General features: G+C 36.4%; 1 protein-coding gene across 1 annotated transcript in view; it reads left to right on the top strand.

Annotated features, from left to right (window-relative positions):
- BTC (betacellulin) overlaps window positions 1-23,997 on the top strand; it is a 51,034-nt gene extending 27,037 nt beyond the window's left edge. The window contains exons 3-6 of the mRNA XM_033214431.1: window positions 12,531-12,648; window positions 18,311-18,457; window positions 20,621-20,730; window positions 22,085-23,997. Of these exons, the coding sequence (XP_033070322.1) occupies window positions 12,531-12,648; window positions 18,311-18,457; window positions 20,621-20,729 (374 nt within the window). The 3' untranslated portion in view covers window position 20,730; window positions 22,085-23,997. The remainder of the gene's footprint in view (window positions 1-12,530; window positions 12,649-18,310; window positions 18,458-20,620; window positions 20,731-22,084) is intronic.
- The last annotated feature ends 350 nt before the right edge of the window (window positions 23,998-24,347 follow it).

A 24,347-nucleotide genomic window follows, 5' to 3' on the forward strand; every position in this document is an offset into this window, starting at 1 on the left:
CTATAGATCACTTTGTGTAGTATGGACATTTTAACAATATTAAATCTTTTAGTCCACAAAAACAAGATGTCTTTTTATATACTTTTGTCTTTTTTAAATTCTTTAATTAATATTTTATAGTTTTCAGTGTACAAGTCTTTCATTTATTTAGTTAAGTTTATTCCTAGGTGTTTTATTCTTTTTGATGCTATCGGAAGTTAGTTTATTTTTTACGTTGCTTTTTGAACAGTTTGTGATTAGTGTATACAAATACAACTGTTTTTTCATGTTTATTTTGTATCCTACAACTTCGCTGAATTTGTAAATTAGTTCTTACAGTTTGTGTGTATTTGTATATTTGTGTGTATCTGTTTGTAGTCTTTAGAATTTTATGTTTAAGGTCATGTCATCTTCAAGCAGAGATAAAATTCTTTTTTTTTCAATTTAGATTCCTTTTATTTTATTTTTTCCTAATTGCTCTGACTAAGACTTCCTGCACTATGTTGAATAGAAGTGGTTAGACTGGGCATTCTTGTCTTGCTCCTGATCTTAGAGGAAAAGCTTTCTAATTTTTTACCATTAAGTACCATGTTAGTTGGGGGTTTACATATAAGGCCTCTCTTATGTTGTGGTAATTGCTTCTATTACTAGTTTGTTAAAAGTTGTTATGAAAGGGTGTTGAGTTTTGTCAAAATGAATTATGAATGAGTCTATATTCATTAAGGACATCGCCCTGTAGCTTTCTTTTCTTATAATGTCTTTGTTTAACTTTGGTATCAGGGCAATCCTGGCTTCGTAAAATGTTTTTGGAAGTGTTTCTTCCTCTTCAATTTTTTGAAAGAGTTTAAGGATCGGAATTACATATTTAAATGTTTGATAGAATTCACTAGTGGAGGCATCTGGACCCAGGCCTTTATTTGTGGAGGTTTTAGATTATGACCAATTTCCTTATTAGTCATAAGTCTGTTCATATTTTCTGTTTCTTTATGATTCAATCATGGTTGATTGTTTGTTTCTAGGAATTTATCTGCTTCTTCTTGGTTATTCAATTTTCATAGTAGTCTAATATAATCTTTTTTATTTCTGTGACATCACTTCAAAAAGCACAAAAAATAGAAAAAGCTTATAGAATAAGATATAAAGAAAATATTTTTGTAGAGCTGTACAGTGTGTTTGTGTTTTCGGCTGTTATTACAAGAGTCAAAGGAAAAATTAATAAAAAAGTTTATACAATAAAAAGCTATAGTAAATTAAAGTTAATTATTGAAGAAAGAATTTTTTTATAATACAAATGTATTGTAGCCTAAGAGTACAATGTTTATAAAGTCTACGGTGGTTTATGATAATGTCCTAGGCCATCATGTTCACTCACCACTTCGTCACTGACTTGCCTAGAGCAGCTTCTAGCCTTGCAAGCTCCTTTCATAGTAAGTGCCTTATATAGATATACTATTTGCAAACTTTTATATCATATTTTTACTGTACCTTTTCTGTGTTTAGATACAAAAATACTCACCATTGTGTTATGATAGTCTACAGTGTTCAGTACAGTAACATGTGATATAGGTTTGTAGCCTCAGAGCAATAAGCTATACCATATAACTAAGGTGTATATAGCCTACACCATCTAGGTTTGTGTAAGTACAGTCTATGATGTTTGCTCAATGAGAAAACTACCTAATAATACATTTCTCCAAACATATTCCTGTCATTAAGTGATGGATAACTATATATCATCCTGGTCCTTTCTGGCCTACAAGGTTTCTGCTGAGAAATACACTGAGTGTGATGGAGGTTCCTTTGTGCTTGAAAAGTAAATTTCATCTTGCTCCTCTCAAAATTGTCTGTTTATTTTGAACGTTTGATAATTTGATTGTGAGGTGTCTTGGTGCGGATTTCTTTGGGTTTATGTTTTTGAAATTTGTTGGTCTTCTGAATATGTATGTACATTTCTTTCCTTAGATTTGGTAAGTTTGGGGCATTATTTCTTTGAATAAGCTTTCTGCCCCTTTCTATTTTTCCTCTTGGACTACTATCAGATATATATATTGGTCTGCCTGTAATTATGGTGTTTCGTAAGTCCGTTAAGCTTTTTCACTCTTTAAAATTCTTTTTAAATTTTTGTTCCTATGATTGTGTAATTTCCAATTATCTGTCTTGAAGTTTGCTAATCCTGTCTTTTGCTTGACATAGTCTGCTGTTGAACCCATCTATTGAATTTTCCAGCTGAGTTACTGAATTATCCAGCTTGAAAATTTATGTTTGATTAAAAAAATATTTTCTACCTCTTTCTTGAAAATTTCACTTTGTTCATGTATTGTTCTCCTGTCTTCACTGAGCATCTTTATGATAGTTATTTTAAATTCTCTGTCAAATAAATTTTACATCTTCATTTCATTAGTGTTTTTTTTTTTCTTTAGGATATATTTACCTGTTCCTTCATTTTTCTTAACTTGCTGTGTTGGTGTCTGTGCATTAGAGAAAACAGCTACCTCTCCTGTCTTCATGGACTGGCCTTATGAAGGAGGAGACTCTCATTAATCAGTCTGATTGAAGACTTGGGGGCCCTTCGAGGCTTTGTGCTAGTCCAACTCTCTTTGTTCTGAGATCTAGGAACTTTTCTTCTGATCATGCAGTGCTGTGTTAGGGGTAGGGATTATGATCAGAGACTATCTCAGATTTTTTTACCTTCTTCAGTGTGGCTGCTTTTGCATTCACTTAGCGGACAGGAGCTTCTCAACTATTTTCTGAATTTCTTACAAGAGAATTTGTCTTTGTTTTGTAATGTTGACTTAGTGTGTTTGTGGAGGGTAGGATAGTTGGAGGCTTTCTATTCTGCCATCTTGATGTTACTCCTCTTTTTTCTTTTCTTTGAAACAGTTTTTATTTCAATAGTTTTGGGGAAATGCCCATCAATGATAGACTGGATAAAGAAAATGTGGCACATATACACCATGGAATACTATGCAGCCTTAAAAAAGAATGAGTTCATGTCCTTTGCAGGGACATGGATGAAGCTGCAAACCATCTTTCTCAGAAAACTAACACAGTAACAGAAAACCAAACACCAAATGTTCTCACTCATAAGTGGGAATGGACACAGGGAGGGAAGCATCACACACCAGGGCCTGTTGGGGAATGGGTGGCAAGGGGAGGGAGAGCATTAGGACAAATACCTAATGCATGGGGGGCTTAAAACCTAGATGACTGGTTGATAGATGCAGGAAACCACCGTGGCATGTGTATACCTATGTAACAAACCTGCACATTCTGCACATGTATCCCAGAACTTAAAGTAAAATTAAAAAAATAGTTTTGGAGGTACAGGTGGTTTTGGTTGCATGGGTAAGCTCTTCAGTGGTGATTTCTAAGATTTTAGTTCACCCATCACCCAAGCAGTGTACACTATATCCACTATGTAGTCTTTTATTCCTCACTCTGCTACCAATCTTCCCCTCTCAGTCCCCACAGTTTATTATAGCTTTCTTGTGCCTTTGCATCTGATATTGTTTGACTGTGTCCCCACCCAAATCTCACATTGACTTGTAATAATCCCCAGGTGTCAAAGGCAGCAGGGCCAGGTGGAAATAATTGATTCATGGGGGCGATTTCCCCCATACTGTTCTCATAGTATTGAATAAGTCTCACGAGTCCTGATGTTTTTATAAACGGGAGTTCCCCTGCACAAGCTCTCTTGCCTGCTGCCGTGTAAGACATGACTTTGCTCCTCAATCACTGTCTGCCATGATTGTGAGGCCTCCCCAACCATGTGAAACTGTGAGTCAATTAAACTTCTTCGTTTTATAAGTTACCTAGTGTTGGATATGTCTTTATTAGCAGCATGAGGACAGATTAATAGAGCATCTTCATAGCTTCTCTCCCACTTATAAGTGAGAACATACACTATTTGGTTTCCCATTCCTGCATTACTTCTCTTAAAATAATGGCCTCCAGTTCCATCAAAGTTGCTACAAAAGACATTATTTTGTTCCTTTTTATGGTCAAGTAGTATTTCATGGTGGATATAAATCACATTTTCTTTATCCATTCATTGGTTGATGGGCGCTGTTTTCTAATTTTTTATGTACTACAAATGGATGTAGTTTTTATATGTCTCTCTAATACCCTTTAACAAAAAGAGGGGTCTAAGAAAATCCTTGAACAGAATAATCCCCAGTCTCTCACTCTAAGCCATTTTGTTGTCTTAGGCAGCTTTCTGCTTCCAGCACCAAAATTTTCATTTTCGAAGTCTATGCCCATCATTGCAGACCTTCCCATCACACGTCTTCCATAGTAACTCAGTGACAAGTTGCAGCCTTCATGGTCTTAGCGTGCCACAGGTCTAATCACTCACCGTGTAAAAGCCGGTTTCCCACAGTGCAGAGGCTACAGTATATGATCTTTATTTTTAATTTTTTAAAATTTAATTTTACTCATTTTTGCATTATTTGCATAGTTTTAGCTTTTAAATTTATCTCTAATTTTTTCTCTGGAGGATCACTGAGGAAGTAGTTATTTTTGTTCACCCACTCAAATCCATAATGTTCTCTGAATTAGTTGTAATTTCTTTTCTGAGACATAGTCTGGGGACATGTCCAGATAATTATTTTTTGGTATATTTTCTGTTTTCTTTAAAATTTATTATGATTATTTTTAATTGACACAATAATTATACATATTTATAGGATACAGTGGGCTATTTCAATGCATGTATACAATGTGCAATGATCAAATCAGGGTAATTAGCACATATCTATCACCTCAAGCATTTATCATTTTTATGTGTTGAAAATATTCAAAATCTTCTCTTTCAGTTATTTTAAAATATGCAGTAAATTATTGTCAATTATAGTTACCCTACAGTGTTAGAGAACATTAGAACTTTATTCCTCCTATCAAACTATAATTTTGTATCCTGCAATCAATCTCTGACTATCTCCCCACCTCCTCAGCATCCATGAAAAGCGAAATTTATTAATCTCTGATTCTTTTTTATCACTATTGCTTGTATGTTCCCTTTCCCTCCCACTCAGGAGGTTAAGCCTGCATTTATAGATCTGATAAATATTTTCGTAAAATTATTGTAAATTTTGTAAACTATTTTACAAATATTAAATATAAACATATTATTTACAAATAGTAAATGTCAAAGCTGAAAACTATGCAAATAAGGCAAAAATGAGTATGTGACTTAAAAAAATTAAAAATAGAGGCCATATACTGTAATATCTACATGGGGAAACTTTCTTTTACACCATGAGTGATTAGGCCTATGGCACGCTAAGACCATGCAGGATGCAACTTGTCACTGACTTACAATAATTTTAAGAAAATATTATTTGTAAATTATTTTAGTAAAGTTATTGGCATAATTAAGATACAAATACATTGGTGATTTGGTGGAAGATCACTTTGCTTAAATATCACAATAATAACATAATGTCAGAAAAATTATTTTGTATTTTCCTGTAGGGGATATAGAATTTTTTCTTGCAAATGGGCTTAAAAACATAGTTACACATTTTACTATTTGAGGAGTATTATCTAGAGATGGAGAGAAGACAGACTTCAACATGGCTATATGTTGAGAAATCAATGAGAAACCAGAAATACAGAGCAAATATGCTTAATTATTTCTTTGGTTTACTCTTCTTCTCCTAGTATCCTATTAGAAAACAGAAAACAAACAAAAAACATCTCAAGAACACAATTCTAGAGGTGTTGAAAATCAACTGATTTGATTTTGAAAATTTTAATCAAGGATGGAGCTTCTTGAAACTTTTGTGGCACTGAGTAGCGTTATTTATGTTACTACTGTCCTTTCACATTATCAGGCTAAAATAACTGCATTACCTTAAAATATCGGGTAAAATTAATAGGTAGACTATGCTAAATATCTTTGAGCTTGATCTCTCAGAATCTAAGGTAGATGGGCCTACTCTTCTATGATGGTCACAATAGCATTAATTAACTTATTTAAATCAATTTTCTTCCCCTTTCCACCCTCCTTCTCATTCTCCTTCCCTCTTTACTTTTTGTTTCCTTCCTTCCTTCAGCCCTCCTTTCCTTCCTTTATTTGGTGATTTATTTTATTATACTTTATTCCTTTGGGGCATAGCATCATCATCAACAATGACACTTTCAATAAAAAGATAGCATCCATCATCTATTTATCTCCTACTGTGTGCCAAGGACTGTTCTGAGTGTTTTATGTATATAAATTCATTTAATCCCATGGGGTACCTACATTACTCCCTTTTTCAAATGAAGACACTGCGGCACAGAGAGATAAAGTAATTTGTTCAAGATCACACAGCAAACAAAGTAGCCTGACATGAATTCAGAGACATCATCTCTCTAGAAAGTGTGTTGTTAATGAGCATGCTAAACTGCTTAGAATCATGTGGGAAGATCAAAATGTGGAACGTGTGAGAAAAATGTTAAAAGTAATAACAATCATTTCCTGAAGGTAAAGTGCAAATGAGAACAGTAGGTTCTTGAAAAATAAATTAATAGGGTGCTGGAATAGATCTTCTGTACTGACTATATCATTTTCTAACTTGGGTGATGCATTCATTCATCTTACTGATATTTGTGAGCACCTACTATGCAGCAGGCTGTCGTCCAGGTGTCAGGGATGCAAAAATGAGCAGTGGTCAAATACGAAGTCAGAATGGTAACGGAGAAAGAGAAGTAATGAGTACTGTATAACAGAGCCTTGCCAAGGAGTATAAGGCCTTCAGCTTTTTCTCTGAGTGAGTTTTAATGGCATTACTCTGGTTTTTGTATGCAGATTTGATAGTCAAGTGGGCAAAGGCAGAAGGAAAGAGACTAGCTAAAGGTGTTGTTATAGAAGCTATTTCCAGCCTGAGACGCTACTGGGCTCAGACCAGGTTAGTGGAGATCGTGGGATTATGCTGCATATATTTTGAATGCAGCCAATAGGATTTGTTGGTGCATTGGATGTAGGGTAAGAGAGAAATAAGTCAAGATAATTCCAAGATTTTTGGCAGAAATAATATAAGAATGGATATTATTTACTGAGATAAGGAAAGACCAAGTTTCAACGGGAAAATCAAATATTCGATTTCAAAAGTGTTAAGTTGAAATGTCAGTTAGATATCCAAGTGAAGATGTTAGTTGGACAGTTGGGATTGAAGGATGATATCTAGGATGTAAACTAAATTTAGAAATTGTTATCATAAAGATGTGCTTAGGACAGGAGACTTCATGAGCTTACCCAGGAAGGAGAAGAGATGAAAGAGTATCCAGCCCTGCTGTATTTGCAAAATTTTAGAGGTTGAGGGAGGCGAGGAGGAACCTGTAAAGGAGAATGAGCAAAGGATTCATCATGCGCACAAGAATTCTATAGCATGCATTCTTGAAAAATAAGGGAAAGATAAATTTTCTTCCTGTCCCTTCATCTTTATTTGCCTCTAGCCATGAATATTTTTAAACATATGCAAAGATACCCAAGCTTCAACATTGATTCTTTTTTTTCCACCAAAGGGACTAAATGAGAAAGGGCAGCTCTGGGTGAAGGCCCATTCCTATAAGCTCAGAAATGGTTGGCAGGGCCTTCTTAGTTAAAAGACATGCTATTCTGTCCATATTGGACCACTGAACTCCTATATAAGCAAATTCTGGTAGCTCAGAAAAAGTTAACATGTACCTCTGTGAGATGTAACGTCCCCTTTCACTTCTCTGGAGGAAATGTCATTGGATGTAAGACAAATAGGAATCCTAAATTAAAATAAATTTTCAAAGTTTGTATTTCTTTTTTTTTTTTGAGACGGAGTCTCGCTCTGCCCCCAGGCTGGAGTGCAGTGGCGCCGTCTGGGCTCACTGCAAGCTCCGCCTCCCGGGTTCATGCCGTTCTCCTGCCTCAGCCTCCCGAGTAGCTGGGACTACAGGCGCCCGCCACTACGCCCGGCTAATTTTTTTGTATTTTTAGTAGAGATGGGGTTTCACTGTGTTAGCCAGGATGGTCTCGATCTCCTGACCTCGTGATCCGCCCACCTCGGCCTCCCAAAGTGCTGGGATTACAGGCTGGAGCCACCGCGCCCGGCCCAAAGTTTGTATTTCTTCAAGGACACTGTGAATTTACATTCCCCTGACCAGAGATAGCTGGCAAGATAAAAAAGAAAATTAACTTTAAATATATAAAACTCTCTTCTTCACATTTTGGCCTAAGAGGTTTGTAAAAGGAGGAAATCCCTATTGGGAAGATGCCTGGAAGCCAAGGAGTAAAATAATAAAGCCCTAGGCTCTACTTCCTATCTGTGTGGGAGTATGAATTTATAGTTGTTTTTCTTCCTCAGTCTCCTTGTTAACACCTGTGAGACATCTATTTGAAAGTTTAGCCTTTCCCTTTACATTTGTACACAGAGATTTAACTATGCATCTAACTACAGAGCTAGAGACACTATAAGGCTATAACCATTGTAATAGGTATTACAAAAAAGCACTGTAATAACAGTTGTAGTATTGACTGACCTTTGAGTTGACTTCAGAATACAGTTGCTGATATTAATGTCATCTACAAAATTATTAAATACATTTGAGTGAACACTGTTAGAATAAATAAGCAAAGGTTTTATGAAAGATACACCTAATGGATCTACTCCTCAGAGTTTTAGTCGCAAAGGCATCACAAAGCCTCTTTTGTCTTGAGAACTAGAATCATATAGAGACTAAGGAACTATCCTGTGTTTAATCAAAATGTCCATGAAATTGAGGACAATTCTATATGGAAACTAAGTCATTTAGGTGTCTGCTGTATTCCTCCACTTTGGCTTAGCCCAAGGGCATCTAGTACATCTCATCTAACTACCCATATGACCCAAGAAGGATGACTACTTCTTGTTTAATTGCTGTGTGATCTAAGAAAGATATCCCTGCTTTCGATTCCTTTTGCAAACCTTAGAGTTAGGTTTTTACACCCACTGACCTGCAATAACCCTAATGGTTTCTTATTTAATTGGTGTTTAGCATCTTTGGAATATAGAGTCTTATGAAGAGATTGATATATATTACCTGTGGTGCCCATCCACTTATGAGATTGTGTTGCAGCCTGACCTACTAGTGGATGTAATTTTCCAGTGAAATTCTCTGGAACAGGGGTATGTTTTGTTTTGGGAATTTGAGTTGGAAAAGGGTAATGTGGGAGGAGAAAAGATCAATTGCATTCCACCACCTCTAGGATCAGAGGGATATTTCTGGTTGCTACCTTGCTACATTTTCAAGACTATGTCATTCACTTTACAACAGAGAAACACAACAGTTAGAACATATCCCTCTTTTGTCATAGAATTAACTTTTCCTTCTTCTTGATAAGTATCTCTGGAATGGAAGGGTATATTCACCCTCCTGTGCCCTATATCATCAGGTCTCATGACGGGCAGAAAGCATTGAGTTCTATAGTTCAATTTTTAGATAACATGAATTTGATGAATAATGGATTATAAGGAACTGAAATTTTAGATGCTGTTCAAAAAAAAAAAAAAAGAATGCTGATAAGCTTTCTCATTTTGACAAGGACAAGATGATCCCATCTGGGTTTGTATGTGTATGTGTGTGTGTATGTGTATTTATGTGCATGTGTGACAGTATGCGTGATTTACTTTGCTTTCAGGTTTTAAAGTTCCATAAAGAAATCACTGGACATTTTCTGCCTGGTGGCATGGAAATGTTTTAAAATCTAAATAATGTTGGGAATATTTAAGAGCATGCTTACTTGGCAAAGGAGAGAGCTCTGTGAGCGATCAAAACAAGACCTGGCAAACATTTCCTTGGCATAGATTTGTGCTGCTTGGATGAACGAAGGCTGATCAAATCACTGCATTCAGCAGCTGCTGGTTAATTTGCTTTTTGGTATCATACTCTGCATGGTGTTTATCAAAAGCCTGGGTGCATTTAAAGGGGCATAGCAACTAGAGAAATAAGTAAAGATTAGGATATATAGCCAAATGACTTTGATATTTAAAGACAGGTATGCTTTGCAAATCTGGAAAGGTCTTTCCGGTTCTTACAAGATCTGTCATTAAGTCTGCTGCCTCTTGAGTTAATCTCCTTCCCCTCCATCTCCCTAGCCCAGACTCTTATCCCATGTGTCTCTTTGCCCCCACTAAGAGTCCACTCTATACTCTCCTATATAATATGGCGATAAAATGCTCCACAGTTTAAAGTATTTTTATATGTACCATTTAATTTCATCTGTAGGAATCATCTTCAGCTCTCTCTTGCTTTGTGTTTCAAGTGTAAACACTTCAGCCTACTGACATCTGAGGTTTCTAACTTTCATTCACAGCCATTTTTTGCTGTTCCCCTTCAGGATCCTTCCATTTCAGTGAAATGTGCCTCCCACTACCTGCACTAGACCTGCATATTCTTGACTCTGTGCCTTTGCTATTGACATTCTCCATAAATCAATTGCTTGTTCACCTCCTCTAAAAAATCTACATTTTCCATACATTTCTCTTTGATTAGGTCAGCATTCTTCATACTTATATGAGATTGCTGTTAGAATTGCCAAGATTTTAAAATTCTGGGATTAACTCATTTACTGAGGAGATTGCTGTCCCAGGAATTCTGCTATGAACTTCTACATATCTTTTTTTTATTGCATCTCTCAACAGCCCTTCAATGTAGATATTATCATGTCTGTCTTACAGATGAGGAAACAAAGGTTCAGACAGCGTAATTAGCTTGCCCAGACTCATACAGCTAATGAAAGGCGGAGTTGAAAATTAAACACAAATTTTCTTTCTCTGAATCCAGTGTTCTTTCCACTGTTTCCAGTGTACTAAAACTATTATCTGGTTATGATGGTTGTTTTTGCCAGTTAATTGCTTATTCTTGTTTTTTGTTTGTTCTAATCTACCAATTTAAATAATAAGATAGGGTATCTTTTATTTCTTTGATGTTTTCTACTGCGTATTATAGAGCTCTGGAAATGGAAACACTCAACAAATGGAAGTTGACATCAATTTATTTGTCAAAATACACATGTCTTTGTCTTTGATACATTTTGCAGTTATTTCTGGAAGAAATTTCAGTCCTTCTGATGAGTCTCATTGGTTGACATGTATCAAGCAAATATCTGGCATGTAGTTCAAGCAGCCAGCATAGGTGGTTATCAAGTCACCAATCAAACCAGGTTAGCCAGTTCCTCAGTGAGATTCTGCCATCCCCTGAAACTCTGCACTGTGACCTGGAATCACAGGAATTTGCAGCGTATAGATCATCCAAACTCCTTTGAGATTCCTCTCTCTGGTGGCCTAGGGCAATTATATGTACCCTTTGCATAATATTAATTAAGATGTTTAGTAGTCATTGCTATTCATAAAATGATTATTCAATGTCATTGGGATGACAGGTGCCATACCAAACCTAGTGTGACATGCCCTTCTGACATGAACACATTATGGTCCTCCTGGCTCCACAGGCACCTGGATCCTGCAAGCTGTTGGTTATATCATGAACATGGAAAGTTTGACCCTGGGCTGGAGCTGGCTTGTTAGTTGTTTTCTGTGGATGTGGGCATATGTCCTTGTAAATTAACAGACGAAACAGCTAGTTAGTATTTCTGTTCTGTTTCTCTTGATGATTGTTATTTACTGAAATTTTACATGTCAGTGATGGGGAAATGGCTACATGTTACTACCCTCGTTGAAAAATTAGGCAATCAAACCCCTAAAAGGGTAAGACAAGGAAGTCAGTTCAGGATTGAAATCCAGAGCATGAAGCTTTCAGTATTTTCCTCCTCCTTCAGAACAGCAGAAAGAATTCATGGGCCAAATGAGAGATACAATTGCCCACGGAGGCAGGTGTGACTTCTGCATACCTCAGGCTGAGAGCCAGTGACAGACACCTGCTGAACAGCTGGCTCAACAAAATGCCAGAGTGTATGTGGCAGTCAAGATCGTGGACTCAGTGGCACACTCCCTGGGTTTGAGTCCCAGTTCTGCCACTTTATATCTGTGTGATCTTGGAAGGTGACTTAACCTCCATGTGTTGTGCTTTGTACATCCATAAATTGGAGATTAAAATGGTGCTTACCTCACAAGGCTATTATGAACATTAAATGAACAATATACAGAAAGCAAACAGACCAGCATCTAGCACCCAGGAAATACTATGGAAATGTTTAAGTTAAATAACCACAACCAAACCCCAAAACCAACCAAACAAAAAACCTCTCTTCTCTAGCATGGCTCTTCTCTAGCATGGCTCATGGTTCATGGAGTGAAAGCCTTCTTCTTATTATACTTGTGTTTTACCCTTTAAATGACACTAAAGTTTCTGAAAGGTAGGTTGAAGTCAATTCTTAATTAAAGTAGGTAACATTCTCACCATGATCCCCATTGTCCAATCTCTAGAGCTATTTTGGAGTCACAAAAGTCTGAATTTTATCCCAATGCAGAGAGAAAGAAAAATGAGAGATTCAAATATATTCTACAGAGAAACTGGCAGCAAGATAGGAATATGATTCTATTTACAAGCAAATATTTAAAAAGAGTTGATTTATTGAACTTTTTCTCATTTTCCAGCTACCACCACACAATCAAAGCGGAAAGGCCACTTCTCTAAGTGTCCCAAGCAATACAAGCATTACTGCATCAAAGGGAGATGCCGCTTCGTGGTGACCGAGCAGACGCCCTCCTGTGTGTAAGTGGAGTGTCCTCAGCCAGCAAGCAAAAGGGTGCAGAATGGTGCCCGCCTGGGGCTTGCCAGGACTGGAAAGTGTGAGCTAACCATACCATCTGTCCGAACACAGTTCTCCCTCGTTCTACCCCCAGCCACTTGTTTAGGGGCCCACTCAGCAACAACTTATGGAGAAACTGACGCACACTTTCCTCCTGAAATATGAGTATGTGAGAGTTCAGCTTCACTTCCGGGCTGGGCAGTGTCCTCTGATTTCTTGGGCAAGCAGAACTGATTCTTTTCGGCTCAAATAATCTCCTGGGTGGTTGAAATGGAAATGAATTATTCTGGCAAGTGTTAGGTGGTTTATAGTTAGTGTAAATACGAGGAAATTCCTGCCAAATTAAGAGCTACTTTTGTAGGTGACAGTTAAGTGCAAGGAATTAGTCTTATTTATAAATAAGAGATTAACGAAGCCTATTTAGTACAGTGGGGAATTGGAAGAGAAGTTTTCTTTTCAACTCTTTGTATTTGAGCCTAGTTCAATTTTACTCAGGCATACACAACTTTCTTTTTGCATCTTTTAAATATGTGTTTTCTTCTAAAAAGATGTCCCATTAATGTGCTTCCTGGGACCTTTCCTTAGAGAAGTGGAAGGTGATTCTCCAAGTGCAATTTTTACTTAAAGTTCATGGAATGTTTATGTTCTTCTGCATAGTTGCCCCAGTATATAAGTTTTCTTCCCATAAGTTTCTCAGAAAAATGATTCCAAATCCTAATTTTGTGGAAACTTTAAGGGTCATAAACTTTTTAAAAACTTAAATATATTTAATTTAAAAAAGAAATATGCGTGGATAATACTTGGAGGCAGATAACAATTCCTAATGTAAGAAAATAAGGAAGTGTGTGTGTGTGTGTGTGCGTGTGTGTATGTGTGTTGAGAGGGATAGAAAAATTCATTTAATTGCTCCCTGGCTTGGAAGCATATATTGAATTTTAAAAATGTTAATGATCTTTAACCTAATACATTTTTGTGATTGGTTCCTATGTCTGCAAATTTATTGTTCTTTGATATTGCTGCCCTCTAAAATGAAAATCACAGTGTGTAATCTACCTGCCTAGGATCAACACACAGATTGTTCCCTTCATTGTAAAGTTTACACTCGATTTCTTAGCCTTCATAGATCACCTGATCCTGGCTTAATTTTTTAGCTATATCTCACCATATTCCTAAATGCTCTTCTAAAATTCTACATTTCATTTCATGATTTATTATATGCTCTTATTCTTGCTATGGTTTAAGATGCACCGCACTCATCATCTCCTTGTGCACCCCTTCACTGACTTCCTCCTTCTCAGGCACATACCCAGGTCTGAGTTAGATGGCCTTCCCCTGTGATCTAGCCACACCTCTATGAAAGCTCTTATCCACTGGAGCATAACTGGTGGTTTCTTTAAATGTGCCTTCTGTGACTGTGAGCTCCTATAGGGCAGGGCTCATGCCTTATTCATTTTTGTATTTCAGTGTCAAACACAGTCCTCAGAATTTACTAGGTGCACAATAAATGACTGATGTATGAACAAATAGTGCCTTTATTACAGTCTATCTAATGCTACACTAAATTTCCAGACCAAGGCCTTAATCTGAACGGAACATCTTCTTAGTAGAGGAATAATACACAGTCAATGGGAAGCAGAAGATCATAACAGACGGGGCACAGATTTTGGAGTCAGATATACCTAAAGTAAGATTTTGTTTTCCCCAGTTATAAGCAGTGTTAACAGTGGGTCAGTTACCTTTTCTGAGCCTCAGTTTTATCATCTACAAGGAGTAACAATACTGTCCTGTCAAGTGGTGAAGATAGCAAAATAATAAATGCAAAAAACACTAATTGTGGTACCCAGCACAGAGCAAGAGTTTAATAATTTTTAAAGTTCCAACTTTTTAAGAACATATTTAAGTATGCCATAAATAAAAAGTTCCACTTTTTTTTTTTTTTTTTTTTTTTTGACAGAGTCTCACACTGTTGCCCAGGCTGGAGTGTAGTGGGGTGATCTCCGCTCAGTGCAAGCTCCACCTCCCCAGGTTCACGCCATTCTCCTGCCTGAGCCTCCGGAGTAACTGGGACAACAGGAGCCCGCCACCACGCCCGGCTAATTTTTTGTATTTTTAGTAGAGACGAAGTTTCACCGTGTTAGCCGGGATGGTCTCAATCTCCTGACTTCATGATCCGCAAGTGCTGGGATTACAGGCGTGAGCCACCGCGCCCGGCCCCAACTTTTTAAAAACATTTTTTTTTTTTTTTTGAGAGAGTGTCTCGCTATATTGCCCAAGCTAGACTCAAACTCCTAGGCTAATGTGCTTCTCCTGCCTCATCCTCCCAAGATAGCTATGAGATGGGTAGTAGAAAATCAACCTAGGACTGATGTTTCAGTTGATATAGCACAGATTCAGGCAAAACTCTCTTGCCATTGGTGATAACGCTGTCTTGAGAAACCAGAAATATCTCCTTTTCTTGGGATCATGGGATCCCACAAACATGGGAGTTTGTGGGCTCTTGTTTTTACATGAAAAACCAAAGTGTGTTTCAAATCATGCACATCTTCTCCTAGTAATCTTCTCAGTATTTCCTTTGAAAAGGAACAATTTGTTTCCATATATATAATTTTTATTTATACATGCAGCACAGCATATCTACTATGCAGTTAAGAGCATGAACTTGGGAGCCAGACTGCCTGTTTGAATCCCCATTGCCTTATCTTCTCTGTGTGTCAGTTTCTTCATCTATAAAATGGGGTTAATGATAGCACATACCTCAGAGGTGGTAATAAGGATCAGGTTAATGTTTATAGATCTTTTACAACAGTTTCTGGTGGTTATTTCAGAATAGTGATCTCAACGCCCAATTTTGCAGTACCCTTAAGGATCATGAACATCTTTTAAAATTATTTTTGATTTTAAATAGTATAAGATGCTTATTAAATAAAAATCCACTTTATCACCATATAATAAAAAAAAAGTTAGAATCTGCTCTCTTTGCCTCTTCTCTTACGTAAGAGATACACTCACTGAAAATAAACATCAGCTGATATGTTATTGGTTTGCTGAAGAGCATAAATAACGTAAGAACCATTATAACCAGCTATGTTAAGGTTTGACCTTTTAGCATGGATTCATTGGGGTACAACTTACAGGAAGTACTGCTTAATGAGGAATTCAATTAAAGCATTGTTAAACCACCAATCCCACAGCATATAATTAGGAAAACATTCTAGAAGAGTAGAAAGTAATTGTCGTGCATTTTATGGGCAAAGCTATTGTTTAAAAATATTACATTTAGTAAATTTGTTAGAGGAATATTTAAGCTAGTTGGGAAAGATTATATTTGTAAGATTTAATTCCAACCTTATAAAAACTCTGACAAATCTTTCTCCTATACATGCAATTAAAAGTGATTCCCGGCCAGTTGGGTTGGCTCACACCTGTAATCCCAGCACTTTGGGAGGCCGACGGGGGCGGACCATGAGGTCAAGCAAACTATCCCAAGAACAGAAAACCAAACACCTCATGTTCTCACTCATAGGTGGGAACTGAACAATGACATCACTTGGTCTCCGGAAGGGGAATATCACACACCAGGGCCTATTATGGGGAGGGGGGAGGGAGGAGGGATTGCATTGGGAGTTATACCTGATGTAAATGATGAGTTGATGGGTGCTGACGAGTTGATGGGTGCAGCACACCGACATGGCACAAGTATACATATGTAACAAACCTGCACGTTATGCACATGTACCTTAGAACTTAAAGTATGATAATAAAAAAAAAAAGGAGAACTAGAAAAAAAAAAAAAGAGAGATTGAGACCATCCTGGCTAACATGGTGAAACCCTGTCTCTACTAAAAATACAAGAATTAGCTGGGCATGGTGGCGCACGTGGTTTCATCCCAGTTACTCTGGAGGCTGAGGCAGGAGAATCACTTGAACCCAGGAGGCGGAGGTTGCAGTGAACCGAAATCGCGCCACTGCACTCCAGCCTGGTGACAGAGCGAGACACCATCTCAAAAAAAAAAAAAAAAAAAGTGATTCCCCCATCCCTAGTTTTAGTCTTATGTGTGACAGATTTTTGATATCTCATGCAGGAAACAATTTTCTTTCATTCATCCTTGGGTCCTTTTATAATAGATGCCTTTAGGTGTCTTTTCTCCTTTGCTTGCATTATGCCTCACCTTTCAACTGATGGCTGTTACTGAGCTTGTTTTTTGTTTATTTGTTTTGAAGCACTGTCTCAGCTACAATATTGGCATTAAGGGATCTCTTCACTTGAGAAACACAGGCTTTGTGAGGATTGACTGCCTTGGCTTTTGTTGAGCATAAAGTATAGAACAGCCCAGCAGTAAATCCTTTCTTAAAGGAAAATGGGGGTGCACAGAAGTTTTCTAAGGAGAAAAATTTAACCTTTTTGACATTTAAATAATTATGCATATGACCAGTATCACTTTGTGTTTTGACTTCATTTGAAATATTCTCTTAAGGAAAATATTTATTAATATTTTCTACTACTATTTCCCTAATATTAATAAAGGAAAATATTAATACTAAGGTAGTAAGGTTACAACACATAATTTTGGTTAAAATGTCCCCAAACTTTTAATGTACCTTAATTCTCTGATGCAGTTCAGATAATTCTATGAGGAGTACTCAGATCACTGAGTTGTTAGCCCTGGGCGTTACTCAGACAAGCCCCAGCTTGGTCAAGTGGATACATAAGTGTAAACTCAGATTTAGGACATCTGTTTATGTTAGATATATCCTAAGGCAGATTGATAGAAAGCTGAGAGAATGAGGGAAATGAAGAGAGATTGTTGATTTCTAGTCATTCCCTTGAAGAGGGCCATGGAAAAAAGGGAGGCCGTTTAGAGGAGAGTGAAGGGAATGGTGAACAGATCTGCAAATGTGGTTTTAGGAGTCAGATAAAGGAGCTAAAGAGAACAAGAACTATGTGTTTCCAGTGATGTAATGAAGGAGGCAGTGAATAGAAGAGTAATAGAAGGGCATGACCTAATCTGTGATGCCCTCAAGCAGTAGAACTAGAATCAATGGATAGCACTTACAGTGGAGGAAGGAGGAAAGAAATTCTGTAGAAACAACATTTATGGAACATTCTCTCTATCTAATGTTTATGGAACATTGTGTTATGAACTTTCACCTGCATTAGGACATTTGATCATATAAAACCATACAATTTTTATATAATTTATAAGAGAATATGAACACATCAAAACTATTTGCGTTATCCTGTGATGAAATGGAAAGTCCTGGGGATTTTTGAGTTCCTTGTCATGGAGGTATTTAAGCACTGGGAATGCTGTGGAGGAAATTTTATCCTCCTTTCCTTTTTGAATTCAGAGACTAAATTTTTAAAATATGTTTTAGTTAATTGTCATCCTTGCGTATTTATATTAGACATATTAATAATGTCTAATGATCAAGTGGTGACAGGTTTTCAGCAAAGCAAAAAAAATTGAAATCACTAGTCAACAAAGTAGTGTACCTTTTTTTAAAAAAGGAACTGTATTCTTTATTAATTTCAAGTAATGAAAACTGTTAATTTCTTCAGAAAAGAAGTAGAGATTCTTAAAAGTCTTGCATCTTTTGCTTCCTTGCCCTCTTCTTGTTTTACAGCTGTGATGAAGGCTACGTTGGAGCAAGGTGTGAGAGAGTTGACTTGTTTTACCTAAAAGGAGACAGAGGACAGATTCTGGTGATTTGTTTGATAGCAGTTATGGTAGTTTTTATTATTTTGGTCATCGGCGTCTGCACATGCTGTCAGTAAGTATTTTTAAACTTAATTTTAAGTAAATCTGAGAAATAGTATTGCTCATAGTTTTTCTTCTTTTCTTCCTTCCTACATTCTCTTTTGTTTTTTCTTTGATTCAAATAAATCTACTTTTTGAGCTTTGCCATTGTTGATATAGAAGTACATAATAAAACACATAATACATGATTTTTATCATTTACTGAATAAAATTGTTATAATTTAAAATAAAATCTGTATAAATTTTCTAGTTAAAAAAGACAATCATTTAGTCTTAAAGCCTTTATTTTATGTTTGCTAGTAGGTTACATAAGACTTTTATTTTCTAAAACTGTACCATAACACAACAACATTGAAAGATAAAAACAATTTTTTTTTGCTTTGCCACATTAAAATAATAAACTTTATGTGCAAACCACATTACTTTGTTTTTCCTTTTGCTTTCTATTATATATCAGAACTTTGAAAATCAGGAAACATCCTGTTTTTTCTCTGAGACAGAGCAGCTTTGCACAACTTCTATTTGTATTTATTTATTTATTTATTTATTTATTTATTTATTTATTTATTTTGTGACAGAGTCTCACTCTTTTGCCCAGGCTGGAGGGCAGTGGTGCAAACATAGCTCACTGCAGCCTCAAACTGCTGGGCTTAAGTAATCCTCACACTTCAGCTTCCTGAGTAGTAGGAAATACAAGTGTGTGCCACCACGCCAGGCTTTTTTTTTTTTTTTTTTTTTAGAGACTGGCTCTCACTATGTTGTCCAGGCTGGTCTTGAACTCCTAGCTTCAAGTGATCCTCCTGCCTCAGCCTCTTGAGTAGCAGGATTACAGGTGTGAGCCACGGTACCTGGTTCTGGGACAATTCTTAATTAAATTAGTTTCTTTTTGTAAACTTTATTTTTTTTTATTTTTATATTTTTGCAGAACAGGACTACCACCAAGTATGGTACAAAAAAAAAAAAAAAAAAAAAAGGTATCTTATTAAAGTGGTCTCTTTTTGTCTTAAGAAGCTTGCCCAGATTCCTAAACTCTTGGATCTACCCTTCACTGTGGACCACACATAAAGAGGATTCTCATGATTCCTTTCTTTGCAATGTGCTAGGGAAAAAAAAAAAACACTACCTTAAAGGGAGTCTTTGATTGATTATTTATTTATTTATTTGGAGACAGAGTCTTGCTCTGTTGCCCAGGCTGTAGTGCAATGGCGTGATCTTGGATCGCTGCAACCTCTGCCTCCTGGGTTCAAGCAATTCTCCTACCTCAGCTTCCCGAGTAGCTGGGATTACAGGTGTCCACCACCACACCCAGCTAATTTATGTATTTTTAGTAGAGATGGAGTTTCACCATGTACACCAGGCTGGTAACTCCTAACCTCAAGTTGATCTACCTACCTTGGCCTCCCAAAGTGCTGGGATTACAGGCATGAGCCACTGTCCCCAGCCAGAGTATTTAATTTTTGTCTCAGCTCCTCCATTATGTATCTTTGAGACTTTGGGCAAATTTCTCAACATCTTTGAACTTTTATTTTCTGTAAAACAAGAGTGTTAAACCAAATAATCTGTAGGATACTTTCTAACTATGAAATTGAAAGATATATTTTTATTTTACCTACTTAAGGTAGGAAGAAATACTATGCCAGGTTTGGGGCAGAGAGTCAGTTGGGCAAAGCTGGGAAACAGCCTATTTTGTTATATCAACTTGGAGCTGTGCTTTAGGAAAACAGAAATGCAGTCTGGAATATCTAACACATTTTTTAATGTATCTAGAAGTTTAGTTAATATATCCAAAGGCTACGTCACTCTTGTTTTCCTTATGCCTGTTTCCAATTTGTACTGTTTCTTGTACACCACATGTACACTATGTAATAGTCATTAGTCTATTTTGTAAAATAACTTGGCCTGAAAAATTTTCTTCTGCTAACTAAACTCCATCAATATAAGTGACATATTCTTTCTGTTTTGATAACTATTTTCTACCCACACTGTTGCCTATTATACCTATCATCTGAACCTAGAGAAGGAGATGGGTTAAGAGAGAACCCTAAATATATATTTTTAAAAGAAACCTATGCATTTTTAACAGTCTGTAAATAAGATCATAGGATCTTCTGATGGATAATTTTGTGTTCACATGAACTACTAGGCCCATAGTAATTTCTAATATGTATTTTCTAAGTCCTCTTCGGAAACGTCGTAAAAGAAAGAAGAAAGAAGAAGAAATGCAAACTCTGGGTAAAGATATAACTCCTATCAATGAAGATATTGAAGAGACAAATATTTCTTAATGTAAGTGAGGTAAACTTGCTGATAGAAAACTATTCAGGTGACATTTAACTGGTGAGACTGGGCTTACTTGCACCTAATAAATCATTCACTAGAGTTTGCTTTTATTTAAAAACATCTAAAAATAAATCAATGTTTTTTTCATAGAATCTGACACCAAATAAAATACTTTCTCGTATCTTTTTTCTGCCTGTTACCACAGAGATAGGCATCCTAATACCGCATGGTTGTGGGGATATTTATATAATTTTTCTTTCTAATTTTTGGGCACAGGAAAGAGGTATTTTATATAGACACCTCACACTGAAAGGAAATAACAATAGCAATAATAGCTACATATATTGAGCATTTACCACAATGCCAAGCACTGTTATAAGCTCTTTAAATGTAACATCTGTAAGGATTGTGCAGGAATCACAAATATTCTCAGATGATCCAATAGAAAGATTTTAATGAAAGAACCATGGATCAAGGTTAAGGAAAAGTACATTGAGGCTCCCTGAGCTTGAGAATGGTTGGGAGCTGTTGCCCTTCCTATAGGAATGGCCGAGGTAAATATTACCTTAGCATTCAGAGGCGCGTTGCGGGAGGGTCCCCTAGGCAGGAACTGTGGTTGTGGAGGGAATAGCCACTGTCAGATATAAACAAAGACAGAGGGAGGAAATAGGGGAAGAAATATTCCAAACTTTCTCTCCTTTTGCCTTCGGATCTTCAGCAGGTGCCTCCTACTAGTTAAACCTACCAGAAACCAGAGAGCAATGAAGCCCTGGTGATGGAATCTGAAGTGGTCAGTCTCCTGGAGACAGAGCAGGGCAGAGAAAGGCTCCAAGAAGGCACATGATGCATAACTAGCACAACAGAGCAGGATAGTTTGTAATAACATAAAATCCAACTCAAACTGGCTTAAAGTGAAGGCAACGTATTGGCTCACATGAATGGCAGTCCAGAGGTAAGGTGGACTTCACACTTGTCAAACCAGAGGCTCACACATAAGGAAACGTATTATTTCTTCCTTTCTGCTCACTGTTCTGAGTTGGCTTTCATCCTTGGTCAGTTCCTCTTAGGTTATAAGAAAGGTCAGTAGCAATTAGGGCTACAAGCTTCCTTGTTGACATCCAGTATGAGAGAGTAGTGTCTTTCCACAGCTCAGTTGTACAAAGAATCACTCCCAGACAATCCCAGCAGCTTAATGGGGTTGGTAAATGCTTGATGAAAAATTGTATGTGCTCCTAACTTATTCGAAAAACAACATTACTGAATTGAAAACAAAATCACTGGCTCTGGATTTTTAAATTATTATTATTATTGCATAGTCCATTTTTTTTAAGTGACATGTTGTTATTTTCTTCATTCTCAGAGGCTATGAAGTTACCTTCAGACTGGTGGCAAGCTGCAAAATGTCTTGCTCATTTGAAAATGGACAGAATGTGTCTCAGGAAAACAGCTAGTAGACATGAATTTTAAATAATGTATTTACTTTTTATTTGCAACTTTAGTTTGTGTTATTATTTTTTAATAATAAGAATATTAATTATATGATTATTGTCTAGTAATTGGAAAAAAAGCAGCTGGTTACGTAGCAACAACAGAAGGAAAATTTCAATAAACTTTCATTTAAGTATTGTCACCAGGATTACTAGTCAAACAAAAAAGAAAAGTAGAAAGGAGGTTAGGTCTTAAGAATTGAATTAATAATAAAGCTACCATTTATCAAGCATTTACCATGTGCTAATAAGTTTGAAATATATTATTTCATTTAATCCTTTCAACAATCCATGAGATAGATATTATAATCCTCATTTCCTACATATGGAAACAGGGCCAAAGAACTCAAGTCAAATAATCTAATCCAGATTTAGACAGCTGGAGATTGCTGGAGACAGAATAGAAATCAAGGTTTATCTAAATCAAAGTCTGTGCTTTTAACCATCATTTTTGTTCATCTGAATCAGTGCAACGTAACTCAATAACATAACCCAAGGTTTTATACTGAACTGTGTTTTGGTATGATTGTGAGATGTCAAGGCCATCTTCCTACAGGCACACAGACTGAGAAATCCTGGCCTATATTGCTGTTACCATCATGCTTTCTATAGAATTGACTTTTATTATGTTTCTTTGCTCCTTTATAAGTTCTCAATGACGTGACTACATTTTTACATTATTAAAGCAAACAGATTGGCCCCATAACTAAGGAAATGAATAGAGATGGAAAAGTAAATGCTTGGCATTCCTTAAGCCCTTGGTAAGTGTTTATGCTCAATAAAATATAAATAATATTACCGAAAGAGGCTATTTATGCGGGAGTAATGGTCAGTGACAACAGTGGAGAGACCAGGTAGGGACTGGTTGTGACCATATCCTCATTTGCATTCTTCTTGATGACAGCATATATGATTGCCCTCAGGTAAATTTTGATGCAGTAAATTCATGACCATATAACATCTATTACTTGAGACCATCTTGCCAAGTGCTCCTTTACTCCATGGTATATTTAATAAACACTGCTTTAAACCTGGAAAAGCACAATTTACATTTAGTCAATATTTCGTGGAATATTTAACTTTTTACATTGATTAGGTGGTTCACTTACAAAAATCAATGGAAGATGCCCCCCAAATTGTGCGTGTCAGCCAACTTCTTTTTTAGAGTCTTTGCAAATTTTACCTTGCAATGTAGATTCCATAGTGAAGTGGAGAATTCAGACAAATGCTGAAATCATATATCACCTTCTAGCTTCTGTGGTGTTTTGAGTGAAGCTGGGGCTGTACTTATATGTAATACAGAATTAGCTTTCCTATCAGTAAGAGCTAAGTCAAGCAACTGATAATTTTCAAAAATCTATTTTTTCTCCTGATTTAATGGTCATGCTTGAAACACAATTATATCCAACTTATCCATGTTGTATATGCTTTATTTTTAAAAGTTCATTCATGCCCTTTCTCTTACGTAGTCTTCTTTGATACAAAAGGAGCTTGGAATAAATATCCATTAGAGTTTTTAAAAACACAAAACAATGCTCTAAATGTTTCTTTTTTTCCTGGACTGAGTTTGGCTGACTAATAAAATCTCTCAAGCCATTTTGTTTTGATCCTAAAATGTCAATGGTGGCTCTCGAAATTTGGTAGATCTGGTATCAAGAAAGAATTTCAAAGATTTTTATATCTTTTCAAAATATGTTTTATAGTTGCTTTGCATACACTAAATAACTTTGTTTACGTAAACTGTCAATATTATCATGTAATAAAATAAATTTATTTTTAAAACAAAGTAAACATGTGGTTACTTGAGAATTTTTTATTTTACCATGAGTTACTAATGAAAATAAATTTGAACATTCTTGCTTTTAAACACCTTATGCTTTGTAAACCCTATCCATTAATATTCTTGAAATAATCCATCCTGACCATGTGTTTTCTTTAGGAACTAAAACATTTGGGAGTGTGTTTGACATCTATGGGAGTGTCTTCCCAATACCCTGGTCATATTTTTGAACTCCACCTCCAGCTGCGTTTGATTGGTCTGAGGTGGGCACTTAATAAACTTGGGCCAATTAGAGTCATTCCCAGAGAAATTGGAAACTTGAACTGAAGTCAGTCTTCTTAAGGTTCTTGGAGTAT

The sequence above is a fragment of the Trachypithecus francoisi genome, unplaced genomic scaffold (genome assembly GCF_009764315.1).
Source record: "Trachypithecus francoisi isolate TF-2019V2 unplaced genomic scaffold, Tfra_2.0 Lachesis_group1, whole genome shotgun sequence".
NCBI classification, from domain to species: Eukaryota; Metazoa; Chordata; class Mammalia; order Primates; family Cercopithecidae; genus Trachypithecus; species Trachypithecus francoisi.